Below are 18,631 nucleotides of genomic sequence, written 5' to 3' on the forward strand. Positions count from 1 at the left end.
GGGGAGTGTCTGTGGGTTGCCCTCCAGATCCCTCAGCCTCTGGCATGGACCCCAGGTGGGCAGCTCTAGTCACATAACTGGTAGTGTTTCCCGAATGGTCAAACTGGGCTGGGAATCAGCCAGCTGGGCGTTCAGTCCTGGCCAAGTCACTCATGAGCCATGTGTCTTTGCACAAATTCTTTTGCATTTCTAGGCCTTGATTTTCCTCATCCATAAAATGGGGTTCATCATTGGATGGTTGTGTGGATTTATTGAGCCATCTTGTAAAACACGGAGTGGAGTGCTTGGCTTAGAGTAAGAGTTCAATAAATAATATTCCTAGAAGTAATAAGGCAGAGACTCCAGCTCATGAAGAAACCTTTTAGGTTTGCACTTGGCAATTTGTATTGACAGAGGGCAGGCCCATGGTGCCTGCAGGTCTGGGTCACAAGCTTGTGAAGTTGGACTGACATTGGACCTGGCAGAGCAGGGCTCAGGACATACGTTCTGCTGAGCTGATAGCTGGGGAGTACTCAGCTGCACCTTCCTCAATGAGCCCTGCCCGGGTTCCATGATCTCATGCTGCCTCTAATAGCCCTGTTCTTGGTTTTGCAGCCGGAGCCTAAGCCTGGAGACCTGATTGAGATTTTTCGCCCTTTCTACAGACACTGGGCCATCTATGTTGGCGATGGATATGTGGTTCACCTGGCCCCTCCAAGTAAGAACACACAGGACCTCCACTGTGATGGGCCCCAGGGACTGGGAAGAGAGGGAATGGGGAACTGTGGGTAACAAGTGACCCCAACATTCTTCTTGCTTCCCAACTGGCAGCTGTCTCTAAGTGTTACAAGAAGTTTGATGTGGGGCAGTTTGGTGTGGGGCACTGGTTTTCAAGGGCTGCTCCTTGGGACCTCAGGGGGTTCTTTAGAGCAGGGGTCCCCAACCTCCAGGCCCCGGACTGGTACTGGTTAGGAACTGAGCTGCAGAGCAGGAGGTGAGTGGCGGGCAAGTGAGCGAAACTCATCTGTATTTACAGCTGCTCCCCATCGCTTGCATTACCGCCTGAGCTCCGCCTCCTGTCAGATCAGCAGCGGCATTAGATTCCCATAGGATCATGAACCCTACTATGAACTGCACACGCAAGGGATCTAGGTTGCACACTCCTTGTATTTATCTGTTTTCATACTGCTATAAAGAACTACCTGAGACTGGGTAATTTATAAAGAAAGGAGGTTTAATTGACTCACAATTCTGCATGGTTGGGGAGGCCTTGGGAAACTTACCATTATGGCAGAAGGTGAAGGGGAAGCAAGGCAGGTCTTACACGGTGTCGGGAGGCAGGGGAGTACCACACTTTTTTTTTTTTTTAGACAGAGTTTCACTCTTGTTGCCCAGGCTGGAGTGCAATGGCACAATCTCGGCTCACTGCAAACTCCACCTCCCGGGTTCAAGTGATTCTCCTGTCTCAGCCTCCCGAGTAGCTGGGATTACAAGCACCTGCCACCACATCCGACTAATTTTTCTATTTTTAGTAGAGATGGATTTTCATCATATTGGTCAGGCTGGTCTTGAACTCTGGACCTCAGGAGATCCACCTGCCTCAGTCTCCCAAAGTGCTGGGATGACAGGCATGAGCCACCGCATCCGAAGTGCCACACTTTTAAACCATCAGATCTTGTGAGAACTCACTCATTATCATGAGAACAACATGAGGGAAATCTCGCTCATTATCATGAGAACAACATGAGGGAAATCTTGCTCATGATTCAATCACCTCCCACATAGTCCCTCCCCTGACATGTGGGGATTACAGTTCAACATGAGATTTGGGTGGGGATACAGAGCCAAACCATATCACTCCTTATGAGAATCTAATGCCTGATGATCTGTCACTGTCACACATCACCCCAGAAGGGACTGTCTAGTTGCAGGAAAACAAGCTCAGGGCTCCTACTGATTCTGCATTATGGTGAGTTGTATGATTATTTCGTTATATATTACAATGTAATAATAATAGAAATAAAGTGCACAATAAACGTCATGTGCTTGAATCATCCCCAAACCATCCCTCCCCCCTGCCTATGGAAAAATTGTCTTCCACGAAACCTGCCCCTGATGCTAAAAAGGTTGGGGACCGCTGCTTTAGAGGGACCGAGGTGGTATCTGAGGAGGAAGCTCTGCTTTGATTTTTTTTATGCTGTGACTTTGTATGCAACACACTCAAACAAAAATTTTTTTTTGACAGAGTCTCACTCTGTTGCCCAGGCTGGAGTGCAGTGGCGTGATCTCAGCTCACTGCAAGCTCTGCCTCCCGGGTTCACACCATTCTCCTGCCTCAGCCTCCTGAGTAGCTGGGACCACAGGTGCCTGGCACCACACCGGACTAATTTTTTGTATTTTTAGTAGAGATGGGGTTTCACTGTGTTAGGCAGGATGGTCTCGATCTCCTGACCTTGTGATCTACCCACCTTGGCCTCCCAAAGTGCTGGGATTCCAGGCGTGAGCCACCGCGCCCGGCCGCAACACACTCAACTCTTAAGCGTAAAGCTCCTGGGAAGAGTGCGGGTGTTTGGCAGAGAGACTGGTTATGAATCCAGTTTCCATTCTTCAGCCTTGGTTTCCTTTTTTGCAAACTGAGGATATGAATACTTAACTTGGAGAACTCTCGTGAGAACTCCTCACCCTTCTCTTAAGCCTTTAACTTAAACTGGGGTATAACATAAATATTGTAAAATGTACAAGCATAGTAAAGTATACAGTCAGTGAATTTAAAAAAAAAAAAATCCATCTATGTAACAATGTCCCAGATCAACAACTAGAACATTCCCACTGTGCCACTTACCCTGAAAGGTTCTCTCGTGCTTCTACAATATCCCCTCTGCACCCCTCGCCCAGGCAACCATCATTCTAGCTTTTCCTGCCGTAGATGAGGTTTGCCTGTTCTAGAACTTCATGGAAGAGGTATCACACGGCCTACACTCTTTTGTGTCTGGCTTCTTTTAGCAAACATCATGCCCATGTGAGTCATCCATGCTGCTGTGAGTAGCAGGAGATCTTTTTCACTGCTGTGTATTTTCCGTTATATGAATATGCCACAATTTAGCATCCATTTTTCTGACATCAGACTCATTGCAGGTTTTGACTGCTATGAACAGAACTGTTATAGACCCTCTTTTTTTTTTTTTTTTTTCTGAGGCGGAGTCTTGCTCTGTGGCCCAGGCTGGAGTGCAGTGGCATGATCTTGGCTCACTGCAACCTCTGCCTCCTGGGTTTAAGCGAGTCTCCTGCCTCAGCCTCTGGAGTAGCTGGGATTACAGGTGTGTGCCACCACGCCCAGCTAAGTTTTGTATTTTTAGTAGAGATGGTATTTCACCATGTTGGCCAGGCTGATCTCAAACTCCTGACCTTAAGTGATCTGCCCGCCTTAGCCTCCCAAAGTGCTGGGATTACAGGTGTGAGCCACCATGCCTGGCCTTCTGGAATGTTTTATTTTTATCTTTTTTTTTTTTTGAGACAGAGTCTCGCTCTGTCGCCTAGGCTGGAGTGCAGTGGTGCAATCTGGACTCACTGCAACCTACACCTCCCGGGTTCAAGCGATTCTCTTGCCTCAGCCTCCTGAGTAGCTGGGATTATGGGCACACACCTTCCCCCAAGGCCCACAGCCACGCATCTGACCCTTCCACATGTTGCTTATCCTACGTGGATGGAGCCAAAGGCAGATACCCTGCTGGGGGCCAGCTCTGAGCCTCTGTGGCCCTTCCCAGAACCAATCCGTTTCCTCTTTGTGGATCTGCAGGTGAGGTTGCAGGAGCGGGTGCAGCCAGTGTCATGTCTGCCCTGACTGACAAGGCCATCGTGAAGAAGGAATTGCTGTATGATGTGGCCGGGAGTGACAAGTACCAGGTCAACAACAAACATGATGACAAGTACTCACCGCTGCCCTATAGCAAAATCATCCAGCGGGCGGAGGAGCTGGTGGGGCAGGAGGTGCTCTACAAGCTGACCAGCGAGAACTGCGAGCACTTTGTGAACGAGCTGCGCTATGGAGTCGCCCGCAGTGACCAGGTGCGTCCTCCGCCCATGTGGCCTTTCCCAGGAACAAGACCATTCCCTCAGCTGACGGAGGCTGGGCATGGCTATGGAAGCATGAACAAGACAAAGTAGCAGAGACAGAATTACTGCCCTTAAGGATGTCACAGTTGGAGTGGGGACAAGGGTGGGGAAAGAGGCAAGTTGGCAGATCAGTGTAGTCGGGGCCGGGGGTGAGTGGCCAAGGAAGGGAGTCACAGACATGATATTCATTCCTGTTACCAAGCCCTCCCTAGCCACGTGTCCCTGAGATGGCCCTCCCAGCCCTAAAGGCAGGTTTTAGGACCCACTACCTTACAGATTGGGAAACTGAGCTTAAGTAACTTGTCTACAGCCATTCGTTTCATCAAAAAAATCTTTGTTGAGTCTCCAGACCTGGTACCTGTCTTTTCCTGTGCAGATAATTCGCAGAGCTGGGATTTGAAGCCCAGGTCTGTGTGGCATAGCCGGATCATGCTTCTAAACAGCACTGTCTTCAGCTTGGCTGAACCCTAAGGGTGAATCTGGGAGACACTAGGGGATGCAGTTTTGTTCATTTACTTGATTTTATTTTTGTCATTCCTCTCCTTTCAATCTCGTTTTCTCCTCCCATTTTCTTGCACTTCTTCCCCCTCTCTTGCAGCCACTTCCATCTTTTTTTTTTTTTTTTTTTTGCATAGGTGAAAAGAACATTGGGAAGGTTCTTACATGGCTGTTGATACAAAAGGACATGTGTTTTTTTCAGTGAATGATTAGGTTAAGATCCATCAGGCTGTTCACTTTTATTATTATTATTTTTGAGATCCAATTTCTTCTTTCCTGGTCAGTGTGGTGGTTAAGAGCATGGGCTCCTGGAGTCAGGCCAACGTGGGCTGGACCTGGTCTCTGCCTTTTGCCGGCTGTCTGACCTCAGGAGAGTTAGTCCAGCTCCCTACACTTTGGTAAAGTACGAATGATAATACTCATCTTGGAGGATTACCATGTGAATTAAATAAGAGCATGTTTATTCTCAGCACAGTGCTGACTCAAAAAATTCACTGAATACATTGTAGTAGTAAAAATAGTCATAATTATCCTCTTTTTTTTTTTTTTTGCTTGGTTCATCCAGTGCCTGGTCCACTGGCCTCTGTGGTCCACAGCGACTTGAATGGGAAGACATTGACCAACACCACCTGTAGGAATCACTCTTACTCTCTTCACACTGCTGATAACCAGCTGTGCTTACTACACCAACCCTCAAGTTTGTTAGGCAGCTCCTATACCTGTCTACAGTGAGATATTTGTTACCTTTAAACGGGTATCCTCTTACCTTTTTTTCAATCAGCTGGGTTATTAATGTTCAACAACTAGTTATATGTGAATGTTAAAGGTGATCAACTTAGAAATTGAGTAGGTGGTACATAGCTAACTAGGTAAAGAAAGGGCAGTATTGCCAATGTTTGTGAAGACTGCAGTCTGTCGGTCATGGTCTGGCTTCAACTTCCCCGAGAGTTGATAAGAGCTTTCTTCTGGGGAATCAGTGGGCAGGGCCATGAGAAGTTCGTTAGTGCCCAAATATTGGCAGGTTTCAAAAGGTGATGCAATGAAAGCAGGAGACCAGGGGATAGTGGCACTTACCACATCTATCTCTTGGGGATAACAGTCTTCAAAACATTTGTCTCTTGTTTTTCTTTTCTTAAAACAATTTTATTTTAGGCTGGTCACAGTGGCTCACGCCTGTAATCCCAGCACTTTGGGAGACTGAAGCAGGCAGACCACTTGTGGTCAGGAGTTTGAGACCAGCCTGGCCAACATGGTGAAACCCCGTCTCCACTAAAAATACAAAGGCCGGGCGTGGTGGCTCACGCCTGTAATCCCAGCACTTTGGGAGGCCAAGGTGGGCGGATCATGAGGTCAGGAGATCACGACCATCCTGGCTAACATGGTGAAACCCTGTCTCTACTAAAAATACAAAAACGTAGCCAGACATGGTGGTGGGTACCTGTGGTCCCAGCTACTTGGGAGGCTGAGGCAGAAGAATGGCGTGAACCCAGGAGGTGGAGCTTGTAGTGAGCCGAGATGGCACCACTGCACTCCAGTCTGGGCAATGGAGCGAGACTCCGTCTCAAAAAAAAAAAAAAAAAAAAAAAAAAATTGGCCAGGCGTGGTGGTGAGTATCTGTAATCCCAGCTACTCGGGAGACTGAGGCAAGATAATCACTTGAACCCGGGAGGCAGAGGTTGCAGTGAGCCAAGATCGCACCATTGCACTCCAGCCTGGGCAACAGAGCGAGACCCAGTCTCAAAAAAAACAGAGACGAGGTCTCACTCTGTTGCCAAGGCTGGTCTTGAACTCCTGAGCTCAAATGATCCTAATGCCTCAGCCTCCCAAAGTGCTAGGATTATAGACATAAGCCACTGTGCCCGGCCACATTTGTCTCTGGAGTCACACTTGATGAGGCATGGCTGTCATCTTGGTATCTCTTTTACTAGCATCCTAGAAATTCCTTCTGGTTCCCTGCTGTATTAATGCTTTTATCCTCTGTAGTTCACATCTTTCTCTTTTTTGGTTTATGCCCTTGTTTTGGTAGACTACTTCCCCTAATAGTTTACTGAGAAATGGTACATTTGAAAAAGATCCCTAGGCAGGCATGGGGGCATGTGCCTGTAATCCCAGCTACTCGAGAGGCTGAGGCACAAGAATTGCTTGAACCCAGGAGGCAGAGGTTGTTGCAGTGAGCTGAGCTGAGATCACGCCACTGTACTCCAGCCTGGGTGACAGAGTGAGACTTGGTCTAAACAAAACAAAACAAAAACCAAGAAACAAAAAACAAACAAAACAAGATCTCGCATGCCTGAAAATATCTTCATTTTATCCTCACATTTGATTAAGGCTGGGTATGGAATTTTAGGTTAGAAACAGTATTTTTTTTCAGAATTTTAAAGGCATTGGTTTATTGTCATCTAGTTTTTGCCACTGTGGTAGAGAAGTCTGAAGCTGTTCTGATTTTTGATCCTTTGTATGTGATCGATTATTTCTTTTCAGAACCGTATAGAATCTTCTCTTCATCCTCAGTGTTCTGAAATTTTATTACCTTGCACAGGTCTATTTTCAGTATTGTGCCAGGTACTCAATGACTCCTGTCAATTTGGAAACTCAGTTTCTTTAGTTCTGGGAAATTTTCCGTTTTGTGTTCTCTGGCATTCCTATTATTAGACTGTTGGACCCCCTAGACTGCTCCGCTGATTTTCTTATCTTCTCTCTCTTGTTTTCCATTTATGTACCTTTTTATTTATTTATTAAGACAGAGTCTCATTTTGTCGCCCAGGCTAGAGCACAGTGGTGCGATGTTGGCTCACTGTAGCCTCCACCTTCTGGGTTCACGTGGTTCTCCTGTCTCAGCCTCCAGAGCGGCTGGGACTACAGGCATGGGCCACCACACCTGGGTAATTTTTGTATTTTTATTAGAGATGGGGTTTCCCCATATTGGCCAGGCTGGTGGGGATTCCCCATATTGGCCAGGCTGGTCTGGAATTCCTGACCTCAAGTGATCTGCCTGTTTCCGCCTCCCAAAGTGCTGAGATTACAGGTGTGAGCCACTGTGCCTGGCCCATTTATGTATCTTTTAAATTTGAAAGTGAACATTTATTGACAAATTTAGGTATAATAGAAGTTTTTTTTTTTTTTTTTTGAAGTAGCAGTGACAATATTAGCATAAGAAAGGGAAACATGATAAAAAAATTGAGTTTCATCATTGGTAATCTTGCATTATGAGGTTTTTACTTACTCATGGTAAAACTCATGCTCCTATGCAGCAAGAAACTCCAAATACAGAGTACAAGACAACCCTGGGAATCAATAAGATGCTTTTTGAAATTCAGAGTGCTACATTAAGCATATTTGGTAGGTTTACAAAATATATCCTAATCATCTCATTTAGTTATTCTTTCAGCAGTTGTTAATAGAATAAACAATGGGTCTGACCAGGCGTAGTGGCTCACGCTTGTAATCCCAGCACTTCGGGAGGCCGAGGCGGGTAGATCACCTAAGGTCAGGAGTTCAAGACCACAGTGGCCAAGATGGTGAAACCTCATCTCTACTAAAAATACAAAAATTAGCTGGCCGCGATGGCGGGCACCTGTAATCCCAGCTACTACGGAGGCTAAGGCAGGAGAATCGCTTGAACTGGGGAGGCAGAGGTTGCAGTGGACTGAGATTGCGCCACTGCACAACAGAGCAAGATTCCATCTCAAAAGAAAAAAAAGAGGTCCACAAGTTTATATAAGTAGACATTTTTTTGTCAACACAAAATTGTTACATAATTAGTAAACTACATTGTCATTAGGAACAAATGCTATTTTTAATTTAAATTTTTTTAGAGAAGGGTCTTCCTCTGTTACCCAGGCTGGAGTGCAGTGCCACAACCTCAGCTCACTACTGCCTCAACCTCCCAGGCTCAAGTGATCCTCCCACCTCAGCTTCCCAAGTAGCTAGGACTAGGCCAGGTGCAGTGGCTCACGCCTGTAATTCCAGCACTTTGTGAGCCTGAGGTGGGCAGATCATTTGAGGCCAGGAGTTTGAGACCATCCTGGCCAACATGGTGAAACCCTGTCTCTACTAAAAATACAAAAATTAGCTGGGCGTGATTGCGGGCACCTGTAGTCCCAATTACTCAGGAGGTTGATGCAGGAGAATTGCTTGAACTCTGGAGGTGGAGGTTGCGGTGAGCCAAGATTGCACCACTGCACTCTAGCCTGGGCAACAGAGCGAGACTCTGTCTCAAACACACACACACACACATACACACACACGCACACACACCAAGTAGCTAGGACTACGGGTGCACATCACCATGCCCGGCTGATTTTTGTTTTTTTTTTTTTTTTTTTTTTTTTTGAGACGGAGTCTCGCTCTGTGGCCCAGGCTGGAGTGCAGTGGCCGGATCTCAGCTCACTGCAAGCTCCGCCTCCTGGGTTTACGCCATTCTCCTGCCTCAGCCTCCTGAGTAGCTGGGACTACAGACGCCCGCCACCTCGCCCGGCTAGTTTTTTTTTTTTGTATTTTTTAGTAGAGACGGGGTTTCACCGTGTTAGCCAGGAAGGTCTTGATCTCCTGACCTCGTGATCCACCCGTCTCGGCCTCCCAAAGTGCTGGGATTACAGGCTTGAGCCACCGTGCCCGGCCCGATTTTTGTATTTTTTGTAGAGACAGGGTCTCACTTTGTTGTCTGGGCTGGTCTTAAACTCCTGAGCTCTAGCAGCCCTCCTGCCTCAGCCTCCCAAAGTGCTAGAATTATAGGTGTGAGCCACTGTGCCTGGCCACAAATGCTATTTAGAGTAATTAAATAAAATTCCAAATCTTGAGATAGTAAAATAAGAAATGTTTTATACCATTATTCTTTTTGTTAACAATAATTTAACCCTTGCAAAATGAAACAATACAAATTGAACACATCACACTTTTCTTCCTGTGACTTTGGCCCTACCCATCTACCCATTCACTTGAAAGAGGCAAAACAATGATAACCAACAATGAAACACCATGAACAATTCTACGTGATCCCATCACAGAAAATGAACCCAGAATATTCTACAACACAAACAGAGGTGCCATCTCTACTGCTTCTAAAGATTTCCTCTTTCATTTCTTGGTCTAGAATGGGGGTTTCTCAGCCTCAGCACTAGTGACATTATGGGCCAGATAATTCTTCATTGTCGTGTCCTGTCCTGTGCACTGTAGGATGTTTAGCAGCATCCCTGGCCTCTACACACTAGATACCAGCAGCATCCCATAGCCAGATGTAAGAACCAAAAATGTCTGTAGATGTTGCCAAATTCCCCCCATAGGGAAAAACTGTCTCCAGTTGAGAACTAGTGACTTAGGTGAGTAATGATCACTGACACATGCTGCGAGTCAAATTAACATAGAACTTCTGGCCGGGCACAGTGGCTCACGCCTGTAATCCCAAGACTTTGAGAGGCCGAGGCGGGTGGATTACGAGGTCAAGAGATCGAGACCATCCTGGCCAACATGGTGAAACCCCGTTTCTACTAAAAATACAAAAATGAGCTGGGCGTGGTGGTGTGCACCCGTAGTACCAGCTACTCGGGAGGCTGAGGCAGGAGAATCACTTGAACCCAGGAGGTGGAGGTTGCAGCGAGCCGAGATCACGCCATTGCATTCCAGGTGGGCAACAAGAGCAAAACTCCGTCCCCCCCAAAACAAAACAAAACAAAAAAAAGAACTTTGATGCATGCCCCATCTTGCTAGAGATGATAGATTTAGTACAAACGGGAAAATGTCCACCAGTATTTTTCTTTGTAAGCATTGTCAGTGCAGTGACTTTCCTTTTCATTTAACTCGTGAGGATATATATATATTTTTTTTGAGACGGAGTCTTGCTCTGTCGCCCAGGCTGGAGTGCAGTGGTGCAATCTCCGCTCACTGCAAGCTCTGCCGCCTCCTGGGTTCACGCCATTCTCCTGCCTCAGCCTCCCTAGAAGCTGGGACTACAGGTGCCTGCCACCACGCCCGGCTAATTTTTTTCTATTTTCAGTATAGACGGGGTTTCACGGTGTTAGCCAGGATGGTCTTGATCTCCTGACCTCGTGATCCGCCCGTCTCAGCCTCCCAAAGTGCTGGGATTACAGGCGTGAGCCACTGCGCCCGGCCAAGGATATTTTTGTTTTAAAGAATCTGATCAGTCATTATGTTTATTCGTGCTGAGCTCTTTGAAGCAGACTAGATTTTCCTTCAAAAGAATATTTATGATCAATCAAATTTCCCGAGAAGAAAGGGAAACAATGAATTTAAACTAAAATGTAAGTTATGCTTTATATGCCTAAGAATATTCTTAAAAAAGATTCTCTTACTTTCCACCTACCTAAAAATATTTAGGTTTCAAAAAAGTTATATTTTAGTAGGATCTTGTAAAGAAGCTTTCATACTGAATAGTACTTAAAAAAAAAAAAAAAGCAACCAGAAGCTATACTCACAATGAAGTCTAGTCTGAGTGAGAGAAAATATTAAGGTAAAAAGAAATTGAAGATGTGTCTGGTGGCCATATATACATATATATATATATATATATATAACATACATATATATATATATATATATATAACATAAATCTGGATAAATTGTGGGGTATTATTTTGAAATTACTGTAAATGAAACTGAATTCCTATACAAATATTTTATTTCTTTTAAAATGATTTATTTATTATTTTTTGTATACTTGTTCACTGTTGGAAAATATACAACTATTTCATAACCATTCTTATATCGTGACCTCGAACAGTCTAAATTCCATTGCTTTCAGAATAACACTACAGTCGCCACTTCTTCTTTAATCCACCCTATAACGTTGTTGAAAGTGAAAGCAGCACATTAGCACTTTCTTTTTTCTAGAAATGATTCAGATTTCCCTAAATCAGGGCTTAACTCAGAAGAGCTTTGTAATATAAATGTATAAATGTCTGTAGTCTGGTAGAATTTGTTTGCCCACTTAAAAAAAAAAAAAAAAAACAACTAGTCTTCTTCCTATTTCTAATGAGAGACAGCTTTTCTCTTTCACAATATCCTGATTTAAGACCCGTGACACACACCAGGTAGCCCATTTTCATGATCACAAATCCTGTAGTAATAACACAGCAGCTGGACTTTCAGTCTGCAGCACGAAAATGATCAATGGCATCTGAAGGTAGCACTGACTCTTGGAGAGACAGGTTTTCCCAGAAAGTTTGCGCTATTAGGACTACTAGCTTCCAACAGTCTTGCGTTTAATCATACTCTTTGACTATTGACAAAGCATGACTACAAACAATGAGGTTATTGTTGTTTTCCTTGACAAAGTATCTTTTGTATGAACCAGTTGCATCAGCATTTGTTTTCACACCATGAGGTTCTATAAAGAACTAGGGACATATTATTCCTCCTCCGTTATCTGCAAACTATTTCTCCTACCCTGACACAGAGTTTAGCCAGGAAAATGCTGGATACAAGTGATTTTATGCAGGCTCCCTAGCAAGTTAACCCAACAGAACCATGGCTGCCACAAAACCATGCCTAATTATCTTTTAGAGGAACATTTAAAGATTTATCAGCAGTCAAACCTTAGGTTGGTAGCTCCATCCAAACTTTGGTCATCTGGTCATCATGAATTCTGTCTGTTAAAACTACTTTATTTATTTATTTTTTTTGAGATGGAGTCTCACTCTGTCTGTTGCCCAGGCTGGAGTGCAGTGGCATAATCTCGGCTCACTGCAACCACTGTCTCCCGGGTTCAAGCTATTCTCCTGCCTCAGCCTCCTGAGTAGCTGGGATTACAGGTGCCTGCCACCACACCCAGCTGATTTTTGTATGTTTAGTAGAGACGAGGTTTCACCATGTTGATCAGGCTGGTCTTGAACTCCTGACCTCATCATCCGCATGCCTCGGCCTCCCAAAGTGCTGGGATTAGAAGCATGGCTGTGCCTGGCCATCTGTTAAAACTTATATGTGACCAATGTTGAGAAGAGTTGGAGATCTTCAGGGTTAAAAATATATATGTATCTTGATGCTACTGAGGCTTATCTGGGCCATAAATGTGTTTGATGTCAGGAAACACATAGCTGTCGTTAACCTCAGGAAACACAGCAGTGTAATTAACCCAAGGTGCCCAGAACTGATCTGTCAGCAGCCAGAACTCATGATAGCAAAACTCACAGCCCAGTGTTGTGGTATATTGTGATAGTTTCCTTTCTGTTTGGGGAGGGAGGTGGAGGGAGTTCTTTCTTCTTGATGATAATTACTACTTCCTTTCATTGCTGAGTTTTCTTTGTATCTATTGTCAATTCTTCCCACACGATCCAATTAGCTCTCGGTACAGTTCTCCACGAGGGAAATCACATCAAGTAATCTACCAGGTTTTGTTTATTTTGCTTGGACACATCTATCCCAGGGATGGCCCTTCTTCCCTCTGTGCTGGTTGCTCCTTGGCCAATTGCATGGCTGTCATCCTGGACTCCCCTTTGCTGTCATCCTTGGGATTTCCTTTCCTTCTCTTGGATTGCGTTCTCTGATTCTGTGATCTCTTAGTTTTCTGTTTCTTTGCTCTTTCTCTTATTTAGGTAGACCATATCCTCCGGAAGTTGCTTTAGGTTAGAAACACAGCACAGTGGGAGAGGATGATGGTTATGGCAGTCCTCAACATGCTGGGCTCTGAAGTCACAATGCTCCAATCTGGATTGATAAGTGCATTATTTTCCTATTGCTGCTGTAACAAATTACTACAAAGTTAGTGGCTTAAGACTCCACAATTTAATAGCAACAGTTCTGTGGGCCAGAAGTCTAAAATGAGTTAAAATGAGTTTCACTGGGCTAAAATCAAAGCATTGACATTCTTTTCTGGTGTCTGTAGGAGAGAATCAATTTTCTTGCCTTTTCCAACTTCTAGAGCTTACTGGCATTCCTTGGTGTATAGTCCCCATCTATCTTCAAAGCTAGAGCAATGGCTGGTTGAGTCTTATATTGCATCACTGTGACACTGACTCTTCAGTCTGTCTTCTACATTTTAAGGAACTTTGTAATTATATTGGGCCCACCTGAATAATCTAGGATAATTTCCTCTTTTCTTTTGTTTTTATTTTTTTGAGACAGAGTCTTGCTCTGTAGCCCAGGCTGGAGTGCAGTGGCATGATCTCGGCTCACCGCAACCTCTGCCTCCTGGGTTCAAGCGATTCTCCTACCTCAGCCTCCTGAGTAGCTGGGATTACACACACCCGCCACCACGCCTGGCTAATTTTTGTATTTTTAGTAGAGATGGGGTTTCACCGTATTGGCCAGGCTGGTCTTGAACTCCTAACCTCGTGATCCACCTTCCTCGGCCTCCCAAAGTGCTGGGATTACAGGCGTGAGCCACTGCGCCAGGCTGGTAATTTCCCTATTTTGAGGTAAATTGATTAGCAGCCTTAATTCCATCTGTAACCTTAATTCTCACTTGCCATGTAGCATGATACATTCATAGATTCCTGAAATCAGGACATGGACACCTTTTGGGGCTTATTATTCTGCCTACCAGTTATTCTTTATACCTGGTACTAAGCTGTTATCCTGGGATCTCCCTTCACTGTCATTCTGGGGAGATTCCCATGCAGTGTCTCTAGTACTAGAAGGCCCATTTTCTCTAGCTCACATCTTCTGCTTTTTCCATTTGCTCCCCTGTTTTGGGGGAACCATTTTCAGCAGCTTTCTGTAAAAGGATGCATGGGAGGTCAATTCTTTGAGACCGTGTATGTCTGAATTACTTGTCATTTTACCCTCTCACTCGATTTGATACTTCGTCTGGGTATAGAATTCCAGGTTGGAAATGGTTTCACTTCAGAGTTTTGGAGGCATTGCTCCATTGTCTTCTTGCTTCCAGAATTGCTTTTGAGAAGTCTGAAGCCATCCTGATTCCTGATCTTTTCTCCATTTCCTGTTTTTCTCCCTGCTCTAAATGTTGTAATATCTTTACACAATCTTCTAAAATTTCATAGTAATGTGCCTTTGTGTAGGTCTACTTTTATCCATTAAGATGGGACTCAGAGCACTATTTCTTTTTTTCTTTTTTTTTTCTTTTTTCTTTTGAGACTGAGTCTTGCTCTGTTGTCTGGGCTGGAGTGCAGCAGCACCATCTCACACTGCAACCTCTGCCTTCTGGGCTCTAGTGATTCTCCTGCCTCAGTCTCCCAAGTAGCTGGGATTACAGGTGCCCACCACCATGCCTGGCTAATTTCTTGTATTTTTTGTAGAGATGGGGTTTCACTATGTTGACCAGGCTGGTCTCGAACTCCTGAGCTCAAGCAATCCGCCTGCCTTGGCCTCCCAAAGTGCTGGGATTACAGGCGTGAGCCACTGCACCCGGCCAGATTGTTTTGTTGTTGTTGTTTTTTACTTTGGTTTCTATTTCTTTATTTTTTTGCTATTCCTTTTGAGAGATTTCCTTAACTCAACCTTTCTATTGAGTTTGTTATTTCTGTCATATTTTTATTTTCTATGAACCATTTTTATTTTCTCAATATTCCATTATTTTTTATAGTACCATGTTCTTATTTATTGGATGCAATATGCTGTCTTATTCTCCAGTGATAAGTTTTACACTCGATCTTAGCCAAAAGGCCGAGAAGCAATCTAATGATGGTTTTTAAAAGGATGTTTTCTTTTCTAGATATGGTTTCCGTTTCTCCAGATTGCTATTTGTTTTTGTCTTCAATTTTAGAGGCCTTCTTTAGATGTTTGGTATGTTGGTTGTATGCTCATGATTAAAGGTGTGCTTGCCGGGCGGGGCGTGGTGGCTCACGCCTGTAATCCCAGCACTTTGGGAGACCGAGGCGGGTGAATCACAAGGTCAGGAGTTCGAGAGCAGTCTGGCCAACATGGTAAAACCCCGTCTGTACTAAAAATACAAAAATTAGCCAGGTGTGGTGGCGGGCACCTGTAATCCCAGCTACTTGGGAGGCCGAGACAGGAGAATCGCTGGAAACTGGAAGGTGGAGATTGCTGTGAGCCGAGATTGTGCCACTGCACTCCAGCCTGGGAAACAAGAGCAAAACTCAGTCTCAAAAAAAAAAAAAAAAAAGTGCACTTGCAACCATCATGTTCAGTTGAATTCAAAGAAAACCAATTCATATTACTTAGTGTAAACTAAAATAGTTAACAAATTATATCCTAAAAACAAGGTCTGTTGGTTAAATGTTGTGTGCCCTAGGTTTTAAAATTACATCTAAATACAATTTCTCCTCTTAAATTTGTTAAGCTAAATATGTATTGGTTCTTTTTATTTTAGAATCCTTAAAACATCTTAAACAGTTCTTTTTTTCCATGAGAAATTACAAATAACATTTCTGTCAAATGGTACTTGTGTAAAGCCACCTTTCTTATATTTATAGTTTCGGTTTTTCAGTTTTATACACAATAATACTCACTATCTTACTATCAGAAAATAATTTTGACCAAGATTTATTATTCAACTTCATAGGTTAGGAAAGAGAGGCTAATTCTTTCTCCCTGTGTTTTCTTTGTTATTATTCTCTTACCCTCTATATATACTGGCCTCTAATGTATACTGTAAAATCATTATGTTGTTGAGATAACTTCATTATGATTTATATAAACAGAGTATCTCACCTCTTTCTTGCTGTGTTGCTCAGGATAGAGTCCAATGGTGCGATCTTCGCTCACTGCAAATTCCACTTCCCGGGTTCAAGTGATTTTCCTGCCTCAGCCTCCTGAGTACCTGGGACTATAGGCACATGCCCACCAGGCCTGGCTAATTTTTGTATTTTTTGTAGAGACGGGGTTTTACCACGTTGGCTGGGTTTGTCTGGAACTCCTGGCCTCAAGTGATCCACCTGTCTCAGCCTCCCAAAGTGCTGGGATTACAGGCGTGAGCCACTGTACCCAGCTGAGCATCTCACCTCTTTCATACTGTTTGCTGAACAGTTTTCAGTTTGTCAAAAAAAAAAAGTGGGGGTTTGCTACTGGATGGAGCTCTGAGTGAGTGGAGGTGGGCAAGGGGCAGTGGCTTGCTGACTTTGAGTTTCACTGCAGGATGATCTGGGTGGGCTGTTTGGGAATTCCCAGTTATTTACATTTGGGCCAGATTCCCCAGAAAAGTCTCCTGGACTCTTGCGTGGAGGGTAAAGTTCTGGGAACAGAGAGGGGTAGGAGGTCTGGGAGTCTCACATTTAGCATCTTTACAGTCTCAGTCTCTTGTTTGTGGTGTGATACCCACATTCTCACATGTGCTTCTAGGTTTCTGGGCCCCAAAGCCTTCTGTTGTACCCTCTGCAGAGAATAAACTTTCAGACTTCTGTTGGGGGTCAGGGAGGAGGTTCAGGGACCAGCTAAAGCTCTCTTTCATTCTTTCCCACTTCCAGAGGCACGTGGGTTTAATATGTGATCCTTTTGGAGTATTCTTTTGTATAATTAGGGTTTATCCTCAGTTTTTTCCACTGCTGCCTTAGGATTTAGTGTTTTCTGAATTCTTGTGGAATTATGCCTTAAACAAATGCCTTAGTTTACTTTTAGTTGAGTTTCAGGAGGCAGTAAAATTGGACATATATTCAATTTTTACCCAGGAATTTACTTTTACTTTTGAAACCCTTTTTTTCTACTACAAACAAGTCAGATATCCTAATAATTCTAAGTATAACATCACTACTATGTATAGTTGAGTCATTTATTTAAGAACATGTGAAGAGTACCTCCATCCTCCATGCCTGGCAGGACCAAGCACTGGGGATACAGCGATGAACAAGACAGCGGAGTTCCTTGCTCTTATGGAGGTCATAGGCTACTGCTACTCAATAACAATTCCTCCCTGACTCCACCTTTGCTTCTAGAGCTCCCCATTGGCCAGCCAAGATCTTGACCATCCTTGCATCAGCTCCCTGTCCTTTCCACAGCCACGCTCTGAGGATTTATATGCTTCAAATACCCACATGGTGAATCCAGTTTTCCATCTTTGGTTCCATGTAAATTTCAGTCCAGCTGGCTCTAGTCACGAATTCTTTCCCCATCCAGCTCTCTCCTCCCCTCTTCCCTACCAATGTTTGTTGACTCCTTAGTTTGGCCAGGGAGGCCAAGGGGCATGTGAGGTACCCCGAGCTGAATGTTCCTGCTGAATATGCAGCCTGTACTCTGAATCCTGAGGCAGAGTCTGACCCACCCTCCTCTTTGTTGCAGGTCAGAGATGTCGTCATCGCTGCAAGCGTTGCAGGAATGGGCTTGGCAGCCATGGGCCTTATTGGAGTCATGTTCTCAAGAAACAAGCGACAAAAGCAATAACTGAAAAAGACTGTCCTGTCAGCGATGACTTTATACATCGAGGGGATCTTGTTTTGCTAGAGTTTGGGGTTTGGTTTGTGGATTTCATTGTGATTTATAATAAGGCTTATTTTCACAGAATAAAATAAAGTACAACGAGGGAGGATTTTATTGGGGGAAATGCAGCAAGAACTGCCTGGTGTGAATTCTGTTCAGGGAACAACCGGGCTCTCTTCCCGGTCAGGGTTTTCTTTCACTTTCTTTTTGCATGCTGTGTTCTTTGCATTGCAGCAAGCAGGGTCCAGCTCCAGTTATCTCAACTAGAGGGCGTTTCTGGTCGTCAGAAGACATGTGAGGCGGAAGGGAGACAGACAGACGTAATACACAAGAATAGAAACCAGCAGACAGCTGGGACTCTTGGCCTGGAACTAGATCTGGGATGGCCTCTGAGAATCAGCAGCTGGAGTCTGTAGATGCTCAGCCGAGTTGAAAAAAAAAAGTCCTTGGCTATCAGGAAATTTAGTATAGGTGCTTGCCAATCTTACTAAAATTTCCATTATTTTCCTCTGCTCTACACGTCTTCCCTCCGCCTTGTTGCTTCCATCTCCTTGGCACTCCTGCTTCCTCATTGCGTCTGCTTGCCATGATCCCCAAGTCTCTGACCCACATTCCTGCCTGCTCTTCTCCTCCCACATCTGCTCAGATTCTTTCCCTGCGGTCTGTCTGCGGGTCCACGCTCCCAGCGCCACCCCCAGGAGATAATCTGATAGGCTCAGTTCGCCGGCTAACTCAACTTTCCCATTGGCTATCTTTGGGT

At 44.5% G+C, this 18,631-nt stretch overlaps 1 protein-coding gene across 4 annotated transcripts in view; it reads left to right on the forward strand.

The window, feature by feature from the left end:
* PLAAT3 (phospholipase A and acyltransferase 3) overlaps nucleotides 1-18,317 on the forward strand; it is a 33,404-nt gene extending 15,087 nt beyond the window's left edge. For 3 of the 4 annotated variants that reach the window (XM_077961489.1, XM_015113770.3, XM_077961490.1), the window contains 3 exons: nucleotides 595-697; nucleotides 3,776-4,044; nucleotides 17,734-18,003. In XM_077961489.1, coding sequence (XP_077817615.1) covers nucleotides 595-697; nucleotides 3,776-4,044; nucleotides 17,734-17,835 — 474 coding nt within the window. In that variant the 3' untranslated portion in view covers nucleotides 17,836-18,003. 4 annotated transcript variants of the gene reach the window in all.
* Nucleotides 18,318-18,631: the final 314 nt, after the last annotated feature.

The sequence above is a fragment of the Macaca mulatta genome, chromosome 14, assembly GCF_049350105.2.
Source record: "Macaca mulatta isolate MMU2019108-1 chromosome 14, T2T-MMU8v2.0, whole genome shotgun sequence".
NCBI classification, from domain to species: Eukaryota; Metazoa; Chordata; class Mammalia; order Primates; family Cercopithecidae; genus Macaca; species Macaca mulatta.